At 47.3% G+C, this 13,856-nt stretch overlaps 1 protein-coding gene across 3 annotated transcripts in view; it reads left to right on the top strand.

Annotated features, from left to right (window-relative positions):
• Nucleotides 1-7,740: 7,740 nt before the first annotated feature.
• JMY (junction mediating and regulatory protein, p53 cofactor) overlaps nt 7,741-13,856 on the top strand; it is a 99,032-nt gene continuing 92,916 nt past the window's right edge. For 2 of the 3 annotated variants that reach the window (XM_054555662.2, XM_054555663.2), the window contains exon 1: nt 8,075-9,292. In XM_054555662.2, coding sequence (XP_054411637.1) covers nt 8,261-9,292 — 1,032 coding nt within the window. In that variant the 5' untranslated portion in view covers nt 8,075-8,260. Of the gene's footprint in view, nt 9,293-13,856 lie in introns of all 3 variants that reach the window. The other variant, XM_024247531.3, reaches the window with a different exon arrangement.

Genomic DNA, 13,856 nt, shown 5'->3' on the forward strand with positions numbered 1-13,856 from the left:
ATGAGTATGTTCTCCAGGAAAGCTCGAAGGACACACATTTACAAGAGCACTAGTAATGTGACGATGGCAGGGGCCCTAGCATGGTGATGAAGTTCAGTGTGGCTCTCCTCCACAGGCCAGGGTTAATGGTCAGTGAAGCAGTCACATAATTTGGCTCTCAAATAGCAATGGCGATGAAAAGACCTGAACAACAGAGGCCAGGTGGTAGCACTTCACCACCAAAAGCCAGAGGGTCACAATGTCCGCAGTTATGGTTAATAGAAAACAACATCCCTAGGGGCAAAATAGCTGGGCAGCCAACAGGCACTGCTTAATGTACATGATCAAAATAGAGCAAGAGTAGATGAGCAGGAGGTTGAGGGCAGTTACCCAAAAGGATCTCTCTTGCCCAGTTTCTGCACCTAGGTCAGTTTTCGGATCTAGTGCCCATTGCTTTAAGAGATGGCCAGATCCCAGTACCAAGAACCCTGCAATACATAGTGATTTCTCCAGTTCTTCTGTGGAAGACGTGAGTGACTGTTCACTGGAGTGAGGGATTTACTCCAACATTCCAAGAACTTCTGGAGACAGGGTCCAAGTTGAGACAGATACCCAATGACTGGAAACATCATCATGGGCTGTGTTAGAGTGGGGGCCTACAGGGGCCAGTAAATGAAGCCCTGGCCCAGGAGTGAGTCCAGTGGTCTATGAAATCACCTGGTGAATATTTCCCTGGTCCCCAAATATCTCATTGGGATTGACACTGTGGCAGAGTAACCCACAGGCTGTACCTGTTGGTGGGGGCTATGATAATGGGGAAGGTCCGGTAGAAGCCTCCCAAACTGCCTCCCTCCCACCAAAATAGTGAATCAAAACCAGTATAATCCTGGAGAGGGATGGCAGAAATTAGGGCCACTCTTAAAGATGCAGGCATGCTGGTCCCTATCCTACCTCTGTTTAATTTGCTGGTCTGGTCCTTGCAAAAACCAGACAGATCCTGGAGACTAATGTTCAACCAAGAAATAGACCTGATCACAGCTGCCTGGCCAGATGTGGTGTCTTTGCTAAAACAGATAATACAGTCTCTGGTACACAGTATGCAGCCATTGATTTGGCAAATGTGCTCTCTTCTATCTCAGTTAGGAAAGAAGATCAGCAACAATGTGCTCCAGGGCCATGTTAACTCTTTGACCATCTGTCATAATATAGCCTGAAGACATTGGGACCATCTGGACAAATTGCAGAATATCACGTTGATTCATTCATTACACTGATGACATCATGCCGATCAGGCCAGGATAAGTAAGAGGATACTATCATGCTGGAAATGCTGGTAAGGCACGTGCACTCTAGAGCGAGATAAACTGTAAAAAAATTAGGTACTTGCTACCTCAGTAAAGTTTCTGCACATCCTGTGGTCAGGACATTCCCTTAAGAGTAAAGAACAGGCCTGTGTGTTGTTGCCACTGCCATTGTTGTCATGGTGGTTGCGCTGAGCTCTGTGGTTTCTAGAGATGGCTATGTCCTCTCCCTGCCACCACCCTGAAGTGGATGTTCAAGGAGAACCACTCGCTAGAAAACAGATGCGTGCAGTTCCCGAAGATCAGAGTAAAATATCCTGACCGGGCTCCGGTGATTGTGGAAAAAAAAGGTCTCAGGCTCTCAGATTGTTAACATTGACAAACGGAAGAACTTGGTTCCATCTGACAGCCATTCAGTTCCATCTGTGGCTCAGTTCATGTGGATCATCACAAAAAGGATCCATCTTCCTTCTGAAAAGGCATCTTCTGTTTGTGGATAAAACAGTCCAGCCTGGTGGGGCATGGTGGCTCATGCCTGTAATCCCAGCACTTTGGGAGGCCGAGGCAGCTGGATAACCTGAGGTCGGGAGTTCGAGATCAGCCTTACCAATATGGAAACACCCGGTCTCTACTAAAAATACAAAAAATTGGCCGGGCATGGTGGCGCATGCCTGTAACCCCAGCTACTCGGGAGGCTGAGGCAGGAGAATCGCTTGAACCTGGGGGCAGAGGTTGCAGTGAGCCGAGATCATGCCATTGCACTCCAGCCTGGGCAACAAGAGCGAAACTCCATCTCAAAAAACAAACAAAAACCAAACAACAGTCCAGCCTAACTATAGGAGAGCTTTACTAGAAGGAAAAAGATACAGATGGAATCTTGTATGTGGCCTCCAGTGGGGAGAACACTTTTGGTTTCCAAGGACCATTGCTGGGGTAGGTGCACCCTTACTGCTTGTGTATCTTATAAATGTCCTAGCACCTTGGTAAGCCAAGGCAGGAGGACGGCTTGAACTCAGGGATCCGGAACCAGCCTGGGCAACATAAGGAGACACCCGTTGCTACGAAAAAAAATTAGTTGAGCGTGGTGGCGCATACCTATGGTCCCAAGCTACTCAGGATGTCAAGGTGGGAGGATTGCTTGAGCACAGGAGGTAGATGCTGCAGTAAGCCGAGACAGCACCACTGCACTCCAGCCTGGGTGACAGAGCAAGATCCTGTCTTAAACAAACAAACAAACAAAAATTAAAAAGAAAAGAGAAGAAGGAGCACCAGTTGTGCCTGCGAGGTCAACTGTGGCTACGGAGGCTGTAGTTTGCCTCAATAACCTCCCTCTTTTGTTTTCCCTCGGGAACAGAGGCCTACCACAGCCCTAGAGGAGATGCTTCCCACGTATTTTTATGAAGTGGATCCATGCGGCACACAAGGTAAACTGTGGCAGTTGTGAAGATGCGTCAGTTAGAACCCCTTCTAGAAAGGAGCCATCCCTCAGCTGCAAGGAGTGTGGTAAGTGGACAGTCCCCACCTGTTAGTGTCTTCAGCATCAACTTCAGGTTTTTATCCTGTGCTTTTCTCAGGGTGGTCCCCAGCCAATGACTGAGCAAGGCCTGGCTATATCTACCCAATGAGAGGAACTTCTTTTTTTTTTTTTGAGACAGAGTTTCGCTCTTGCTGCCCAGGCTGGACTGCAATGGTGTGGTCTTGGCTCACTGCAACCTCCTCCTCCTGGGTTCAAGCGATTCTCCTGCCTCAGCCTCTCAAGTAGCTGGGATTACAGGCATGCACCACCATGCCTGGCTAATTTTGTATTTTTAATAGAGATGGGTTTTCTCCATGTTGGTCAGGCTAGTCTTGAACTCCTGACCTCAGGTGATCCACTCGCCTTGGCCTCCCAAAGTGCTGGGATTACAGGTATGAGCCACCGTGCCCGGCCATGAGGAACTTCTTTAAGGGAAATTTTTGCCTCGGAACCCCCTGTTGGATTAGCCTGCCCGATTCTGCCTCTGCCCCTTCCCCTTCTCTTCCACAGGGGTCGCCTCCATACTTTTTTTTTCTTTTTGAGACAGTCTCACTCTGACGCCTAGGCTGGAGTGCAGTGGCACAATCTTGACTCACTGCAACCTCCACCTCTTGGGTTCAAGCGATTCTCGTGCCTTAGCCTCCCAAGTAGCTGGGACTACAGGCTTGTGCCACCATGCCCGGCTAATTTTTATATTTTTAGTAGAGACCCCCGTCTGGGTTTCACCATATTGGCCAGGCTGGTCTCGAACTCCTGACCTCAAGTGACCGCCCACCTTAGCCTCCCAAAGTGCTGGGATTGCAGGCGTGAGCCACCACGCCCGGCACTCCATAAATTTTTTGTGTTCCTAATTTCTCAGTGTCTGCTTCTGGGAGAAACTAACTGAGACACCAGTGGATTTGCAAATGGACCCCGGAACTGAAGTTGCTCCCTGCTCCCAACCCTGGGATGTGTAACTTAACTAATCTGAACTGCTGTTTTCTCCTATATAAATTAAAGATGCTTATTCCTTTCATACCTACATTTCATGGTTATCATGAGGTGAGAAAATGCTATATAATTTGAAAATCACTATGTAAACTATTATAGTTTTTATGAAAAGTATTAAAGAGTTGAAGCATTTCCTGAATTACCTAAAGATGCACAATAATTCTAAAAACTTCAAACAGATAATAGTTTTAAGCCCTTTGAAGGCTGGTATGGTGTATGTGGGGTTTTTCTGTAGCTTTGCTTATTCACAGGGAGTAACTTACACACTGAGAGATCTTGCTTGGCAATCAGATAGAGACCTAAACAAAGAATTGTAGAGTGCTATAGTAACCTATCATGGGAATTTTGGTTTGTTTCTTTTCACTTCTAGGATAACAGTTACTAAGATAGCACGAACACCGAAACATCTCGTTTGACAAAACATAGTGGCCAGTGTATTGAGAGGAAATACTTATCACCTGTGTAACTGTGAACCAATTTTCTCTATCACTATTCTGATAAGATAAAATTTTATATCCATGAATAAATATAACTTCTTGTTATTTTACTCTTAACACCACTTAACGAAATATTATAATATACGTGCACATAAAATATTTCTTATAACATTCTTTATTTACATTTATTTATTTATTTTTGAGACGGAGTCTTGCTCTGTTGCCCAGGCTGGAGTGAAGTGGTGCAATCTCGGTTCACTGCCACTTCTGCCTCCCAGGTTCAAGTGATTCTCCTGCCTCAGCCTCCCGATTACAGCCTGGGATTACAGGTGCCCGCCACCACGCTTGGCTAATTTTTGTATTTTTAGCAGAGATGGGGTTTCACCATGTTGGCCAGGCTTGTCTCGAATTGCTGATCTTTAGCGATCCACACACCTCGGCCTCCCAAAGTGCTGGGATTACAGACATGAGCCACCATGCCTGGCCTATTTATTTATTTTGAGACAGAGTCCCACTCTGTTGCCCAGGCTGGACTGCAGTGGTGCGTTCATGGCTCACTGCAGCCTTGACCTCCTGAGCTCAAGCAGTTCTCCCACCTCAGCCTCCCAAGTAGCTGGGACCACAGGTGCATACCACCATGGCCAGCTATTTATTTTATTTTATTTTTTATTTTCATTTTTTTGAGACGGAGTTTTGCTCTTGTTGCCCAGGCTGGAGTGCAATCGTGCAATCTCTGCTCACCACAACCTCCGCCTCTCAGGTTCAAGAGATTCTCCTGCCTCAGTCTCCCGAGTAGCTAGGATTACAGGCATGTACCACCACACCTGGCTAATTTTGTATTTTTAGTAGAGATGGGGTTTCTCCATGTTGGTCAGGCTAGTCTCGAACTCCCGACCTCAGGTGATTCACCCACCTCAGCCTCCCAAAGTGCTGGGATTACAGGCTGGAGCCACCAGGCGCCCGGCCTATTTTATTTTTTTGTAGAGGCAGGGTCTCCCCATGTTGCCCAGGCTGCTCTTAAACTCTTGCGCTCAAGCAATTCTTCCAAAGCATTTGGATTACAGGCATGAGTCACTCTGTCCAGCCATCCAGCCAAAATATTATTATTTTTTGTTTTTTATTTTTTTCAGACGGAGTTTCGCTCCTGTTGCCCAGGCACTGGAGTGCAATGGCGCAACCTCAGCTCACTGCAACCTCTGCCTCCCAGGTTCAAACGATTCTCCTGCCTCAGCCTCCCGAGTAGCTGGGATTACAGGCGCCTGCCACAACGTCCAGCTAATTTTTGTATTTTTGGTAGAGACGGGGTTTCACCATGTTAGCCAGGCTAGTCTTGAACTTCTGACTTTGCGATCTGCCCACTTTAGCCTCCCAAAGTGCTGGGATTACAGGCGTGAGCCACCGCACCCGGACTATTTTTTTAAATAACAATTTTTTTCTTTTTCTTGTCCTCTAATCTGAAGAGAACTTGTAAACAAATTCTTTTAATACTCATTCTCTGTATTCACAATTATACATAATGGGATCATGTCAGTAATGTTTTATCAGAAAAACTAGCTTTTTGCAGTTGCTTTTTAGCAAAAAAGAAGAGTTCTATAATGTGCTATTGTTTGCTTAGCTGGTAATTCAAACCTTTTTTCTTTTTTCTTTTTTGAGATGGAGTCTCACTCTGTCGCCCAGGGTGGAGTGCAGTGGCATGATCTCAGATCACTGCAACCTTCGCCTCCCGGGTTCAGGCAATTCTCCTGCCTCAGCCTCCCAAGTAGCTGGGATTACAGGCACGTGCCACCACACCTGACTAATTTTGTATTTTTTGTAGAGACAGGGTTTCACCATGTTGTCCAGGCTGGTCTTGAACTCTTGACCTCAAGTGATCTGCCCACCTCAGCCTCCCAAAGTGCTGGGATTACAGGCGTCAGCCACCATGCCCAGCCCTGTAATTCAGATTTGAAATGGGTTTTCTCTCCTTTTTGCCTTTCAGAACGTGTCTCTGACTTGTATTTGAGATTTCACACAAACTCACAGTTACAAACTTTGAAAATTTGTGGTTTCAAATAACGAACTGTACAAAACGTTAAAAACCGGCTGGGCTCAGTGGCTCACGCCTGTAATCCCAGCACTTTGGGAGGCCAAGGCGGTCGGATCACCTGAGGCCAGGGGTTCGAGACCAGCTTGGCCAACACGAAGAAACCCCGTCTCTAATAAAAATACAAAAATTAGTCGGGCTTGGTGGTGTGTGCCTGTAATCCCTGCTACTTGGGAGGCTGAGGCAGGAGAATCGCTTGAACCCGGGAGGCAGAAGCTGCAGTGAGCTGACATCGTGCCACTGCGCTCCAGCCTGGGCCACAGAGTGAGACTCTGTCTCAAAAAAAAAAAAAATTTTTTTTTTGGCTGTTTATTCAAATATCAGGACAATACTGAACCAAGTGTTGAAGCTTAGAGTTTAAGATGGACAATACTGAACTAAGTTTGAAGCTTAGCTAGTTCAGTACTGTTCTGTCATCTGAATAAACAGCTGTTTTTACTGAATCTAACAATACAAGGCTAATCCAAACGGTTTTGTATATACTTTAGAAATGTGAATAAATGTAAAAGAACTAATTTCCATTGTGCTTTAACTATGGTGCACAACATCTGTGACTTGAATACTAATCGGAAAAAGAATGCCAATAATTATTATAAAGTCTACTAATTTTAAGAATGTGTTTCATCATAGTTTAGTAAGAATAGCAGAGATTGATATGACTGTTTTTGTATATGCATTCTGGGAACTCCCATAATTGAATACAAGTTCAAAAGGGCTAAAGCCCAGTGACCTCAAAACGAGGTTCACAGAACAGTACATGATGAAACCTGAAGCAATAAAACACCAATGAACTGAATAATGTAAACATTCATGCTCTTAGGACATGGCATTTTCATTTTTCATTTTGTTTTGGACTGTTACTGGGCTTTCCTCAGACACCTTCCTTTCATATCTTAAACTTTGTCTTTCTAGAAAAGCTTCTGGAATTTTGTTTTGTTTTTTGTTTTGGTCTCAAGGGCATTAGGGGAGAACCTAACAGGCTGGGGGCGAGCCCCACAGAGTTCAGCACACCGTTCCCCGAGGCTACACGCTACTTCTGAACGCAGGAGCGACTCTCCGTCCGGTCTCCCTCTGGGAGAATGGAGGCAAATGTACATTCGAGGGGCTCAATACCTGGAATTCGAAACGTCTCAGTTCCTCCGCCTTAGTTCCTCTTTTCCCGGGTTCGGAGGCCACCTGTGCAGCAGGGCACACCTGCCACGCTCATCGCCCTCGCAGCCGGCAACCCGCCGACAGCGGGCTCCAAGCCCGGGGGAACGGGACGCTGCGCGGAAGGAAGGAGAGTCGGGAGCGCGGCCGCTCGCGGGCTGGCTCAGGGGACGCCGAGAGGAGGCGCCGGCGCGCGCGGGAGGGGTGCGCGCGCCGCCGCCGCCGCGTCACCAGCGTGCGGCACGTGCCCGTGTTTACGTCCCTCGTGGAGCCGCCGACGTCAGCAGTCGAATGGCAACATTGTGGCGATGCTGAGGCGCAGAGTTTAGGAGACGGGTTCATCAGGCTGGCCGGGTCCGGGCTTTCTGCGGCAGCAGCAGGGGCGGGGGCGGGGATCTTGACCTGGGCGAGCGACCGGGACGCATACAGCGCCGGCCTGACCCCGCGGGACCCGCGCCTCACCTCCGGAGCGCCGCAGACGCAGCTCCACGGCCTCGCGCGGGGGGCGGCGGGCGGCCGCGAGGCGCTGCGGCAGCGCGGAGCTTGTAAACAGATCCGGCCGCAGGTGACCATGTGAACTACCTGCTCCCGGGACGCTTATTGTCCTTCTCTCGATCCGCGCCACAAAGGAGCTCGGCGGTCGGGGCGCGGAGGGACGGGCGAACGAGCCGGGAGAGCCGGCCGGCGCACTAAGATGGCTGAAGGCGCCCGGCGAGGGTGAGCGGGGGGCGCGGCGCAGCCAGCGGGGAGTCCTCGGGCGGGCCGGGCCGGCGGCCCTTCCCCGCGGCGAGAAGCCGGAGCCACCATGTCGTTCGCGCTGGAGGAGACGCTCGAGTCGGACTGGGTGGCTGTGCGGCCCCATGTGTTCGACGAGCGCGAGAAGCACAAATTCGTCTTTATTGTGGCCTGGAACGAGATTGAGGGCAAGTTTGCCATAACCTGCCACAACCGGACGGCCCAGAGGCAGAGGAGCGGCTCCCGGGAGCAAGCGGGGGCGCGAGGGGGCGCCGAGGCCGGCGGAGCTGCGTCCGACGGGAGCCGCGGGCCCGGCAGCCCGGCGGGCAGGGGCCGGCCCGAGGCCACTGCCTCTGCAACTCTGGTTAGGAGCCCCGGGCCCCGGCGGAGCTCGGCCTGGGCGGAGGGCGGCTCTCCTCGGAGCACTCGCAGCCTTCTGGGGGACCCGCGGCTGCGGAGTCCTGGCAGCAAAGGGGCGGAGAGTCGTCTTAGGAGCCCAGTGCGGGCCAAACCCATCCCGGGTCAGAAAGCATCTGAAGCCGACGATGCGGCGGGGGCAGCTGCTGCAGCAGCCCGGCCGGCGCCCAGAGAGGCCCAGGTGTCCTCTGTACGGATCGTGAACGCCTCTGGGACGGTCTCCGAGGAGATAGAGGTGCTAGAAATGGTGAAGGAGGACGAGGCACCTCTGGCGCTCTCGGACGCGGAGCAGCCGCCGCCAGCCGCCGAGCTGGAGTCTCCGGCCGAAGAGTGCAGCTGGGCCGGACTGTTCTCTTTCCAGGACCTGCGCGCCGTGCACCAGCAGCTGTGCTCAGTGAACTCACAGTTGGAGCCGTGCCTGCCGGTGTTCCCCGAGGAACCTTCGGGCATGTGGACTGTGCTGTTTGGGGGCGCCCCCGAGATGACCGAGCAGGAAATCGACACTCTGTGTTACCAGCTCCAGGTCTACCTGGGCCACGGCCTGGACACCTGCGGCTGGAAGATCCTCTCCCAGGTGCTCTTCACCGAGACCGATGATCCCGAGGAGTATTACGAAAGCCTCAGCGAGCTGCGGCAGAAGGGCTACGAAGAGGTGCTTCAGCGGGCCAGGAAGCGCATCCAGGAGGTGAGTGAATGAGCTCCTAGTCTGGGCTCTACTAGTCGCTTTTGGTTTACTGGCCAAACCAAAGGCTGGAGCCTCGGTCTCGGGTGTGCGCAGGTAGGACGGTTGTTTTTTTGGACAAGCGGAAACCAAGAGGGGTTCTACCTTGCCCTTCATCCCTCTCGGTGGCTGCTTAATTGACTCTCTGAAGGACCTTCGTCTTTATTTCCTCCCCCATTTATCAAAAGTAGTAAGTGCGCTGTGTGTGCTACTCACTACTGGTAATGCGCAATTAAAGCCACTCAGAAAAGTGTTCTGTAAGCATAGGCCACATGAGCATTTTTCTACCCCTAAAGCTCTTCCAGCAATAACTGCCCAGATGTCAACTCTTCTTTGTCCGTGTCACCTTTATTTAAAATAGTTTGTCTTACGGAGAAAGTTGATCTGTTTTGATTCTTCTTTGTGCAGTGTGGCAACCTACGCAAATTTTAAATTCATTTTTAAACGAGTGACCTGTCTAAGTGAAAACGCACCTAGTGACTATCGGATGCAAATTTATTTTTAAAAGGTTTTTTAGAAGTGTTTTGTTTCTTTTTTTTTTTTTTTTTTTTGATTACCTCAGGTTTTTACAGATGTCTCAGGTTTCACTCCTGTTTTAGGGAGAAATAAAGATTCTGGGCAGGAATGTTCGTTGTATTTTTGTACTTACTGTAGAAGTACAAAAGCCTTTTCAAACTAATCCTTAAAATAACAAAAAAAAGTGGAAAAAAGGGTCTGAATGGATATACATATGGGGCTCTAGAATGTGTAGGAAATGTGTAATTCATGCTTGCTCACTAGCTTCTGCTGAAGGAACTTTACTAAAAAAGTCTTTTAAAATAGACTTAGTTTTCCCTAATGGATACTACTACACGTAGTTTCTCAAAGCAAGTTACTGTTTTTACTATTAATGCAATTGAGATTGGTGGAGAAATGCACCCCTGCCCCCCGCACCTTTTTTTTTGGAAGCAGTTTTGCTCCGTCTCCCAGGCTGGAGTACAGTGGCACCATCTCGGCTCACTGCAGCCTCCGCCTCCCGGGTTCAAGCGATTCTCCTGCCTCAGACTCCTGAGTAGCTGGGACTACAGGTGCGCACCACCACGTCCGGCTAACACGTTAGCCTGGCTACTTTTTGTATTTTTAGTAGAGACGGGGTTTCACCATCTTGGCCAGTATGGTCTCGATCTCCTGACCTCGTGATCCGCCCGCCTCGGCCTCCCAAAGTGCTGGGATTACAGGCGTGAGCCACTGTGCCCGGCCTGAAATGCCCCTTTTAATGGTGTTTATATTCCTAAGATTGTGTTGTTATCTGCTTATGTATATATAATAGTTGAACCTTGTTGTTAGACTAGGGAGCTAGAGCCTCATGGTTTTTTCGTAGAATATTAGATATTTTTCTTTATTAGACTTGAGTATTTAAGAAATGTTTGTTTCTCACTTATACCATAGTACTCTCTTACAACTTCCCGAATCCAGATTTGCACTGCTTCCTGTTGGTTTACTGTATGCTAAATGTCACCCACTATAACATGATCCTAGAGTTCCAGGGATCTGTTTTTATTTCCCTTTTTTATCACCTCACTTCGGGAGTCTACCTTAAATTATTTTGAAGGAAGTGACAAATCTTAAGTGACCACATATATTCTCAGAAGTGTTTGGTTAATATTGACCTGTATTTCTCTTAAACTGCAAGAACCGTTAGTGCTTCTTTCTCTTATTAGATTTACAGATATATTTTTTAAACTACATATTCTTAAAAATCCCTTAATGAGTGGGCCTGTCTGATTTTAACTTTTTGGATACTCAGAAAAAGCGACTGTCAGGCCGGTCGCGGTGGCTCATGCCTGTAATCCCAGCACTTTGGGAGGCCGAGGCGGGCGGATCACGAGGTCAGGAGATCGAGACCATCCTGGCTAACACGGTGAAACCCCGTCTCTACTAAAAAGACAAAAGAAAAAATCAGCCGGGTGTGGTGGCGGGCACCTGTAGTCTTAGCTACTGGGGAGGCTGAGGCAGGAGAATGGCGTGAACCCAGGAGGCGTAGCTTGCAGTGAGCTGAGATCATGCCAGTGCACTTGAGCCTGGGCGACAGAGCGAGACTCCGTCTCAAAAAAAATAAAAAAAGAAAAAGAGAAAGAGCGACTATCTCCGGTTTTTTAATTCAAATGGTTCAAAAATAAGCTCTCAAAAAATATAATTTTCTAGAACTCTTTAAAAAGGGGATTACATTTTTTTCAAATGTGTTCCTAATTAAGGTTCTCTTGACCATAATGATTTATTTTCTTTAACAGAAAATTATACTTTTTTTCTTTTTTTTTTTTTTTGAGACGGAGTCTCGCTCTGTCGCCCAAGCTGAAGTGTAGTGGCGCCATCTTGGCTCACTGCAACCTCTGCCTCCTGGGTTCCAGTGATTCTCCTCCCTCAGCCTCCTGAGTAGCTGGGATTATAGGCGTGTGCCACCTAGCCCGGCTAATTTTTGTATTTTTAGTAGAGATGCGGTTTTACCATGTTGGCCAAGCTGGTCTCGATCTCCTGACCTGGTGATCTGCCTGCCTCAGCCTCCCAAAGTACTGGAATTACAGGCGTGAGCCACTGCACCCAGCCTCTCCCCCACCCCCTCCAAACAGAGTTTTGCACTGTTGCCCAGGCAGGACTGTACTGGTGCAATCTCAGCTCACTGCAACCTCCACCTCCCGGGTTCAAGCAATTCTCCTTGCTCAGCCTCCCAAGTAGCTGTGATTACAGTCGCCCACCACCACGCCTGGCTAATTTTTGTATTTTTATAGAGACAGGGTTTCCCAATGTTGGCCAGGCTGGTCTTGAACTCCTGACCTCAGGTGATCTGCCTGCCTCCGCCTCCCAAAGTGCTAGGATTACAGGCGTGAACCACTGCACCCGGCAATATTTGAAAAATAGCCATCAAGGACAACAAATAGGTTCAGTAAGAATGCCTATCTTGACTTCTACTGGAAGATTGTGTCTTTAGATTATATTGGGGGAGGGAGGGAAGTGTGGTGTGATTGGTGATGTCTGCCGTGGGCATGATAATGAAAATGTATAGGATGCTAGCCATGTATTTGTCTTCAGCTAATTAAATTTAACTTTGCTTTCTTAATAGTTTGCAGTAACATTTTTTAAGGTAACATTTTTATAGAAGTTGTGTCATGTTTGTGTTATTCTATTGACTTAGTTTGTGGAATTGGCTATAGCTTTTCAAGCTAGGTTTATCTGATAAATCAAATACATTCTTGAGGATATGTTACTTTTGAGGATATGTTACTTAGAATACTTAGTCCTTTGGTCACTTACAATACTTAGTCCTTTTCCTTCTTTAATTTCTATGAATCTGTTTTTTGGTCTTTTTTCCTACAGTGTTCCTTTCCCGGTCCATTTAAAGGTTTCAACTTAAAATCACCTGTTTTTGTTCAAAATGGTTAGCAAATTGTTGAAAGGTTTTTTTGTTTGTTTTTAATAGAACAGACTGTACAACTAGATTGTAAGCTTTTCAAGGTCCTTGGCTTTGACAATACCTTGGAACTCTCTTCTTTGCCACCTCTAGTTCAGGACCACACATCTTGTGAGCACTATTAATTAGTGGATAAAGGAAACTAGAGAAGTTTTTAAAATTCATTTATTCTTACTATTGCAAGAATTTAAAGGACTTAGAAGATGTGTCCTTTTAATGTGAAGTTGTAAGTAAAATTTTTATAAATTGATAAGTGTAAATTCCTCAAAGGACAGTGTTTTTAAAACAAGGAGAAATTTTTTTTTGGTACTTCAAAGGAAAATTTCTTAAAACATAAATAAATTCCTCAGTAAGAGGTTTTTACCTGGGGATGGTGAATTCCCTGTAAGAGAGGCTATGGATGGGTTTTAATGGGGTGTCCTGCCGAGTTTTATATGTGTGGGCATGTGTGCATTTTAGAGAGAAAGGCAATAATGTGAGTCACAGGAATGCTTTGGTTTCACAGTGCATTTAAAAGTTATGTTTATGCTATAATGTACAGTATATTTCTTAGGGGCTAAATCCAAGTGAAAGGTGAAATTTGTTACTGGTATGTTTGACTTTGGACTTTTACAAGAGTTTACTATTGGAAGCAGTATTTATACAGTAGGCATTGAATCAGTCCTTAAATGAATGCAGGTGCCACCAAGACCTCTTTGAACAGTTTTCAGCAGTAGCCTTGGTTGTCGGTCAGAGCTGAGGTTTGTATTAGTGTATATGCGTTGGTGGCTCATACTGCAGCTTAGGTTTGACCTGGATTTTATAAATAATGGTTTCTGTATAAGGACTGCTATTCTCGAGATGATTAACTGTGGTGCTTTAGATAGTAAACCTTAATTATGATGGTAGGCTTGATTAAGATCTAATCATCAGTGTTCATTTTGGAACTTATTATGTTTATAAAGATGTGCTCAATTCTAACTTCTCTTCTGTTGAAACCACGGTTTGGAAGTAGCATGTGTTTTCAGAATTATCCGTGTAAGCCACGTAATAAATATCCTGTTGAGTGAGTGGAGTCAGAAAGACCTAGGTTGAAAATAGGAC

This window comes from Pongo abelii, chromosome 4 (assembly GCF_028885655.2).
Source record: "Pongo abelii isolate AG06213 chromosome 4, NHGRI_mPonAbe1-v2.0_pri, whole genome shotgun sequence".
Taxonomy (NCBI): Eukaryota; Metazoa; Chordata; class Mammalia; order Primates; family Hominidae; genus Pongo; species Pongo abelii.